Below are 8,969 nucleotides of genomic sequence, written 5' to 3'. Positions count from 1 at the left end.
TTACCATTCGTGTTAAGAGAGTACTAGCTTAAACGTTGCCCTAATGCTAACCCAGGAAATAGCTTTTGAATTAGAGTATTGTGCTGTTCCATGGCTGAAAATCTAGGAATGCTTTAATTCTCATCATCTCTCCCCCATATATATATTTCTTACCATTTTCCTGGTCTCTACAACATATTTTAATGTCTTTTTGAAAGGAAGAAAAAAACCCTTTTGACTGCCTTCATCTGATTTTCTCAACTCACACCCCCTTGGCTATGGTAACCACAAATCTGATCTTTTTCTCTGAGGTTATGTGTTTGTTTTTAAAGTATAATTTAATCTGTGTCTTAAAAATTAACACCAGAGGTGGTCTGAAACAAAATAAGGTGAGGAAAAGGACTATTTATCTCATTTATACTAGTCACAGAGCAGGCTTTTTTTTTTTCTTGTGGGGAGGAGGTCAAAACACTTTCTTAGATGCTGCAAAGAGCCTCAGGTGCTGTAGGATTTCTCTCCTTAATGTACGGGGCACTGCTCTAAGGGTGGAGACTAGATCTCTACTCCTTCGCAGGCCTACAGGCAATCCCTCTCCTAGAGTTTGCATTTGGGGGCCTCAACATGCAGACCCCTGAGTGTTAAGGAACCTGTATCAGAGCTTCTCTTGGCTGGGCTGAGGGTGGACTCTAGAGGTTTCCATTTGTTATATTAATACAAAAGCCTTCTATCATTCACTCTGTTCAAATTCTCAGCCTGTACTTTGCAAACTTTATTTTATTTGATCTCGGCAATGTCTTGTGTGACCACAACTAACGGTGTCTCCATTTTTTAAAAGAGGAAATGAAAATCTGATGTCATTTAATTCAGGAGCCCCAGATTTTTGTCAGAGTGGAGCCTTCTGCTGCTCCCAGGCCCTCCTCTTCATCAGCTCTGAGCACTGGCCCTCAGCTGCACTGAGCCCGTGGTGCTTCCTTCATCCTAATCCTGCCTCTAAAGTCTGTCCTCCCTGCTCCCTGGAGGGCAGTCACCATCCCTGCCTCACTTTCCTGGAATCCACATTGCCAAGCGCATTGTCACATATATACGCAGTCAGAACATTTCTGGTGACGGAATGAAGAGAACTGCATGAATTCACCCTTGCTGTTCATTTTTATGTCACCATTATCTGTAAACTTTCAGAAAATGTGAGCTATGGTCCTGTAAGGAAATGTGGAAGAATTTAAATCTGATGTATGAGTCCCTTTAGAGGAGAATGCAGAGAGGTGAGGCTAGTTGTATTTTGGTGCAATTTAAGAAGTGGCAAAACAGAGTACAGGGTCAACCTCTAAGTATTTCGTATTAGAATGAAAAAGAGATATATTGAGACTCAGGTTCTTATTTCAACCTTGGGTCTCATTTAGATGAATACATCCTATTGGATTGATACTCTTTCATGTTCCAGGAATGTGTTAATTTCCAGTGTAATAAAAGAATTGAAGTTGTGACATTCTATGTTGCCCATAAATGGCTTATTTAAGGAATCTCCTTTGCAGGCAGGTACCCACAGCAGCTGGATACAGGCTCCCACAGCCAGACACCTGCATCACCAGGCTCACCGGGGCCTGCCACCCTCCTCACTGAGGACACCAGGATGATGTTCTCCAGCCCTGTCTGCACCCTTAGCTGTCACCTGGCCCAGAACCACAGGCTGCCAAAGCAGGAGACCCTCACAGTCCTGCCCCTAACAGGAGAATCTTCTTTGTTTTCCTGCCTGAAGGACAAGGAGTTTTCAGGTTCCATCAGCACCAGCTGGCTGACAGCCAGTTCCCAAACGCTCAGGCCGCCTCATTCCTCCATGAGACGATACAGCACTTCTCCATCGTCTTCAGCACAAAGAGCTGAAATTCCTCAGTGGGCTTGATCAACAGTGGGCAGATCTGGAGACTAGTTTGGTGCAGGAGATGGAGAGGAAAAGACCCTGCTGGGCAATGAGGACTCCAGCCTGACTTTGAAGAACTTCCAAAGGACCAGGCTCGATCTGAAAAGAAAGTCCACAGCTGCTGTGCCCAGGACAATATGAGAGTGGAAGTTAAGGCGTGAAAATCAGAGTGTGCTTTCCCTGTATGTTCAACCTCAGAGAATCCAGGAGTGGGAAAAGGAGACCTGGACCCAATCTTCTACAATGGAGTCTTCTCTGCCTTAGAGGTGGCCTCTAGTGCGTCCATATTCCACTCAGTTCAATGACTTTTCTTCTGATTCAGTTGTAAATGCATCGAGTCTTCTCAGCACATTGTTTTTTCAACAGTAAGTGGAACAATACTTTTTGAATGGGGAGAAAATTTATTTTTAATTTGTAATAATTAGAATTTATTTCTCTATGATGATTGTTATATTTACCAATTTATTCTTCATATTATGATATGGTCAGCTTTGTGTCTTGTTTTTCCTTTGCTTTGGGGGTGCAAAAGGTGTATTTTAAGTGTTAGGTTTAACTCATACTCTTAAAGAAAATCAGAGTGTCCTTAAACCTTTAATCTGCCTTAAAATCCAACAGGAACATAAATAGTTTTATTCATTCATTGTTCTTAAAATATTTTGAAGTATCTCTCGCTTTCAGGATTTTACTTTGTGTTTTTTAATATATTGGTAGATAAAAGAAAGATATTACTTTCTTAATGGAGCACTCTGTCAGAGAAGACAGGCCTTAAAGAGTAAAAAATTCGCTTGAAACCCTTTCTAGGTTATGAGGGAGATGCACAAGGCATTATGACAGGTTATAGCAGCTGGACCTATTCTCTTTACTTGTTTTTTCTTGGAGAAAGCATGTCTAATGGTTGCTGATTCAGTTTCAGCAGTTGCATGATCAGTAAACTGTGGAATACATTATAGAATCATGGAATTTAAACTTCAACAAGAAGTGTGACTATCCTTGTATTGTTGGCACTGTGGTGGGTGCCAGGTACAATGAAAATAGTAGACACATTGCCCGCTGTCACAGAGCTTGCAGTCTGGTGGGGATATGGGTAACTACGTGTTCAATGAAAGGAATGCTAATGCTCTGACAGGGAAAGTACAGGTTCTTGGGAGTATGTGGGCTTGCATGGATCAGGGAAAGCATCTGCAAGAGCAGTTGGTAAGCTGGCATCCCAGGGGTCTGCAGGAGTTTGCCAGGTAATTACATGCTGGTCAAGTTTGGCCATGTGTGGAGATTATCTAGGGTAGCAGGTAAATATGAGGGTTTGGAGCTAATGACATTTGTTTGGAGATGTGACCCTGGGTAAAGACATGCATATGGAAGTCAACAGTCATAGAGAGGACGTTTGGAACTATTTGGGAGGTTGAGACTATATGCGCAGAGAGGATGAAGTGTGGGACTAGCATAGATCTTTGAGGAACACCAATTCCCTAAGATGAGAGTGTGGAGTCAACAAAGGAAGGAGAGAAGGAGGGGCAGAAAAGCAGAGGACGGTGGTGACAGGGAGAGCAGATGAGCGTCAGACTTTAAAATGGCGGGTATAATAACAAGTATCTGATGCTTCGGACATGTCAGCCAAGGCTGCTTCACGTTGATCTCTAACCTCAGTAAATTGTAGCTTATTGGCAATATCTTATGACCTAGTAAGTATCTTAAGAAAATTAATCTCAATTTTCAAGATATTTTTTTCCTCTCATTTGTTTTAAGCAAGGGTCTTAGAAGACCCTTAAGGCTTCATAGATAAAGCATTCAGCTTTATATATATAATCAGGGTTTTTCCTTGGAGAGTTTTATTCACTACTTCAAAATGTCATTTTATATGGATAAATTGCATAAAATTTGTAATCTGCATCAAAACGCTTTTAATTTCAGCATGATGTAAATTTAAATTTAATATATTACTTTCTACTTAATATTGATAATATCTTCTGTGCCAATGCACTGACTGCATTTTGTTTTGATGCCCACTAGAGATCCATGGGTATTTGCAATCTAGTGTTTGGTACATCTGTGAGAATATTGCATTTGCTAGTAGAATTTAAAAAAAATGTGTTTGTATGCTTTGCACAATACTTAAAAAGATGATCCTATTTTAATTCACAGAGGTAGAATTTTTGCATAACAAAATTATGAGCTCAGTAAGGCACAAATATGGCATTATATCAATATCTTTTGGGGACTTCCCTGGCGGTCCAGTGGTTAAGACTTCTCCTTCCAATGCAGGGGCGTGAGTTCGATCTCTCATTGGGGAGCTAAAATCCCACATGCCTCAGGGCCAAAATACCAAAACATGAAAAAAAAAAACAGAAGCAATATTGTAACAAATTCAAGAAAGACTTTAAAAATGGTCCACATCAAAAAAAATCTTAAAAAATATGTATCTTTTGAGTGGACATGAAATAATGGCTTTTACTCCTTTGTGCATACCTGTCACAATAACAACTATCATTGCTATGTTTAATATGTCCCTGGTGCTTAAAATAATCTGCTCACTTAAGATAAGTTTATGACTTGTTATATTCTCATGATATAGAGCATATAACATGCGATGGTATGTTGAATGGAATATAGTAGTCTCATTATCCCTATTCTAAAGCTGAGAAAACTGTACTGTAGGAAAAAGAAAACAATTGCCCTAAATCATGCATGAAGCCGAAGGAAGATAAGGGGATGCCGAGCTAACAAATTTACTGGTCACCTGAGAAGACAAGAGTAACCCACAAGAGAAGATGCAGCAAGACTGTCATTTTCAAACACTTTTACTGACACAACTATGTTCAGCTTATTACACTTATCGCTTTTATTAACAACTCTGAGGACCAATGATGTCCCTAACAGTGTGCAGGTTACTGGGTGAGAATAAGAAGTGTAGCTGGAGAGTGAGCTGAGTGCTACGGTACCTGATGTAGATGGAGATCTCTTTCCTAAGCCTGGTAAGACTATGCAGTTCCACTCCCAGGTTTGCTACGACCCTATACTGCTCTGCCTCCCCTTTGGCCTCCTTTTGTCCCTGCTTGCTCAACCACAAACATGGCCAGGAGTTCTGCATCCCTGCTGCTGCAGAGCCTGTCCCATGAGAAAGGAAAGGAGAAAAGTCCTCAGCTGTACACTTTCATTAAGGCTAAATTGAGAACTGGGGAGCTGAGCTGCTTTGCCCAGCCTTCATCAGGACGCAAGAAGGCCTTGGAGTTAGATGAAAGTTATTCTCCATCAAAATATTTGGGTCCTCTGGTTTGTTCCATTTCCTTCTGAACTTGAGACCTCAGGAATGCCAAATTCCAGTGCTGTTTTGGGGAATATGTGAAGTTTCTTGTCTCTGTTCCTAGGGGCTGATTGGGACATTGGGAATCTATGTGCCTGTGTAACCCGAAACATTCCAACCCATGGCTGTTTACAGATCAGTATCATGATGGAGAAGGGGAAGGACTGGGAAGTCCAGTTCCTGAGACTCGTTCTTTAATGGATTTTCTCAATTTGTAAAGCCCCTCAGCATTTGTCAAATTCCTATGCTTTTGTATTTGCTTTGTGAAGGGCTGTATTCATCATGACACAAATGAAGGTGGCTGAGATGGTAGAGGGTGTGCAAGGCCACTGTCAGACTCTCTCCCTAACCTTCCTCTGCCTCAAACACTCAAAGTCAGCTCTCAATCAGAACTGGAGAACCTCTTCTTTTCCCTAGACCCAGTTCCTGGGCTACTGCATCCTTCCCCCAAATGCAGCAGAGACAAAAGAAAACATTCTCTTTTAGAAGAAACGATTTACTTGTGAAGAATGAACTTTGCTGTTTTTGAGAGAGACCATTTTGTTTTCAGAAGATGCCTTACCCCAAGCTTCCTTCCATAATCTGTTCCCAGTGGGACTCCCTCGTGTCAACCTCTTGCTGGACTAGGACCCTGGAATTCCACAGGGCCAGCTAGCAAGAGGGATGCCTGAGATGACAGAAGATATGAATCACCTTTCTGAAGAGAGGGTGGGGCTGGTGTCACATGAGTGCCTTTCAGGTGAGCTCTGCAAACCAAAAATAGGAGCCTGGGTGTGTCTAGCGAGAGTGGAAGCAAAGAGAGAGTGGAACATGCTGAGCAGACTGTTCTACTGGGAAGAGATTCTTTCAAGATTAATGCCCAGGAACTAGAATTATTCGAGGTCAGAGGTTCAATGACACTAATAGTAAGGTCCATGTGTGTAGAGCGGTGTCATTTCAAAGCTCTTTCACACACATTGCCCCAGGCAATCATCACAACAATCCTGGGACTCTCCCAGACACAGACTATGAAACTTAGGGAGGTTAAGTTGTCTGAGTCATTATCCAAAATTTTGCCCCCAAAACAGTCATTGTTCCACCACGTCTCACACTGTCACTTGATGAGTAAGCGCCATGGCCCAGCTTTCACATGGACGAACAGAGCCTGGGTTAGAAGTGTCCCAGGTCCTGACTTCTTTGCTTTCTAGCTCTGAGTCTCTCCTCTGGGGGGCCATTATTTTCTGAGAGTACAGGCTCTAGGAGGTGACATTGCCAGCAATTATAGACCTGGGACTGTATGGAGAAGAGAACTAAGATCAAACCCGGGAGAGCCCAGGATTGGAGAGCAGAACCTTACCTTTCATAGCTCCTGCTTTTTTCTTCCTGCTTCTGCGTTGCTGCTGAAAGCCCCCAAAATGAAAGAGTTCACAAGCTATTTTGTGCCTTTCTCATACTAAAGAAGCAACAAACGTTATCAATGAAAAATGTTTGTGACTCTTTGCATTATTTGAGGTCTCTGTTATTTCCATATTATTCATTTTTAAAGTAGATCCAAGTATTTTCTACTGATCCTTCTTTCTCAAAGAATTTTTACTAATTCCCAGAAAATCTTTCAGAAGTAGAATACACAAGTACTTCCCTGGTGGCAGAGTGGTTAAGAATCCGCCTGCCAATGCAGGGGACACGAGTTCAAGCCGTGGTCCGGGAAGATCCCACATGCCGCGGAGCAACTAAGCCTGTGTGCCACAACTACTGAAGCCCGCGTGCCTAGAGTCCATGCTTCGTGACAAAAGAAGCCACCGCAAAGAGAAGCCTGCGCACGGCAAGGAAGAGTAGCCCCCAAATGCCGCAACAAAGACCCAATGCAGCCAAAACTAAAATGTAAATAAATAAATAAATAAATTGTTTTGAAAAAAAAGAAGTATAATACACAGAAATTGCAAGTATATTCAACATGCAGCACAGGGAAATTTCACACACTGAATACACTGTGAAACTAGCACCCAAGTTAAACGTAATAGATTTTGCCCAGGACCTAGCATGTTTCTTATGTTGCTTTCCAGTTGCTACCTCAGAGCAGCTCTCCTTCTCCTCCCCGATAGTAGCCACTCTGTGACTCTAACAGTCCTGATTATTTCTGACAGACACACTTTTATGCCTCTTGTGTATATTTACTCATTGAATCCTGAGAATAATCCTATGAAAAAATACTACTATTGTCCCCATATTAAAGATGAGGAAACTAGGGAGCTTAGTGATTGTGTTATTTGTCAAGGTCACACTGCTATTAATAGCAGAGCTGGGATCCAGTGCCATGAAGCCTGGCTCCTTCTCATAGAGGTTTTGAAAATCCTAGAACTCTCCTTTCACTTGTGCGCTCTTCCTGTGGCTTTCACTCTAACAGAAACCTTGAAGCTGGAAACCTGCACAGAACCAGAGCAGCTGTGTAGCTGGTCAGTGAGGTGGAGGGACTGAAGTTATGTGTAAGGGATGAATGGTTCAGTAAAGCAGGACCGGGGAGAAGGTGAGAGGAAGGTGCCAGGATTGGCCAGTCAACACCATATGTCACCAGCTTCCCTCGAGGAGATGACTCCTTCCCACAGGTATTTGCACCGACCACTCTTTCCTGGTGGTATAAATCAGTTACACCTATGACATCAGGACTAACCATTCTCCATAATTTCCAGGACTTCCCTCAATTCCATGGAATTCCACCTTTTGACAAGCATTTCCTGAAATGAAAGTGGTAGGACTGTTCCAAAGGACAAAATGGACCAATACTAGTCTGAAATAAATTTACAGAGAAAAAGATAAGAATGTAGGTTTCAGAACTTAAAAAACTCAAGTTTTCTCTCATAAGAATTTAATAAAACAAAATGCAAAGTTAATGAAATGGAAAGGTGAATATTTTCTAAATTTTAATACAATGTAAGTATAAATATATTGATATGAAAATATAAAAATAAGATACATAAATAAATAAATAAACAAATAAACAGAATAAATAAATAACAGGGTAGTCATTGCTTAGGGACTGATGCCCCTGAAGCTGAATAAATTTAACATATACTTGCTTATCACTACTGACAAAGTAGTAGCTGAATTAATACAATAAATTCTGTGATTAAAGTTGAAATAAGAGCCTTCTGAAATGACTAAAGACATGTGTGCAAGGGTGATAGGGCATCTTAGTCAATGAGAATCATTTCAAGGTGACCCCAGGTCTCCATGCATAATTCTTATCCTTTCTTGCAAGTTGGTTGATGAAGACAAGGATCTCACGATTTCCACTCTGACAATTTCCCAGGCACAGTCACTGTATTTCTTCTCTTTCAGGTAGAGGTGGATTCCCTGGAAGTACCTCTTCACGGCCAGTGTAGGGCCCGTCACTCCCAGGGCAGTTTCTTCATCTCCCATCGCCTGCACCAAGCAGGCGTCCAGGTCCTCCAGCTGCTGATGGAGTCCAGTGCGGAGTTTGTCCAGGAGGGAGGTGTCCCAGGCGGCAGAGGAGCGCTCTGTGTGGAAGAGGCGGAAGACCTGCTGGAGCATCTCGTGAAGGACAGAGGTGGCCTGGGCCTTCGGGAGCTGGCTGCCATCCACCATGTCCTGGGGGAAACCGAAGTCTTTTCTGTCCTTCAGACAGAAGCGAGGGGAGATTCTCCGCATCTGGCCCAGAAGCATGAAGTTCTTCCTGCTAATCCGCACGTGGTTGTGAGACAGGTCGCAGCCCAGAGATTCACCAGGGCCATAGCTGAACACCACCAGGGCGGTCAGTAGAGAGAGCACGAAGGCCAT

At 42.4% G+C, this 8,969-nt stretch overlaps 1 protein-coding gene across 1 annotated transcript; it reads right to left on the bottom strand.

Annotated features, from left to right (window-relative positions):
* Positions 1-8,354: 8,354 nt before the first annotated feature.
* Positions 8,355-8,969, bottom strand: LOC117312604 (interferon omega-1-like). Its single transcript, XM_033858040.1, has one exon. The coding sequence runs from the start codon at positions 8,967-8,969 to the stop codon at positions 8,382-8,384; it is 588 nt and encodes a 195-aa protein (XP_033713931.1). The 3' UTR covers positions 8,355-8,381.

This window comes from Tursiops truncatus, chromosome 6 (genome assembly GCF_011762595.2).
Source record: "Tursiops truncatus isolate mTurTru1 chromosome 6, mTurTru1.mat.Y, whole genome shotgun sequence".
Lineage (NCBI taxonomy): Eukaryota > Metazoa > Chordata > Mammalia > Artiodactyla > Delphinidae > Tursiops > Tursiops truncatus.
The sequence above is the reverse complement of the archived record's forward strand: the minus strand, read 5'-3'. Positions and strand labels throughout refer to the sequence as shown.

Bases quoted from the DNA above. Each gene is read 5' to 3' on its own strand.
- LOC117312604 (XM_033858040.1), bottom strand. From the start codon at position 8,969: ATGGCCTTCGTGCTCTCTCTACTGACCGCCCTGGTGGTGTTCAGCTAT.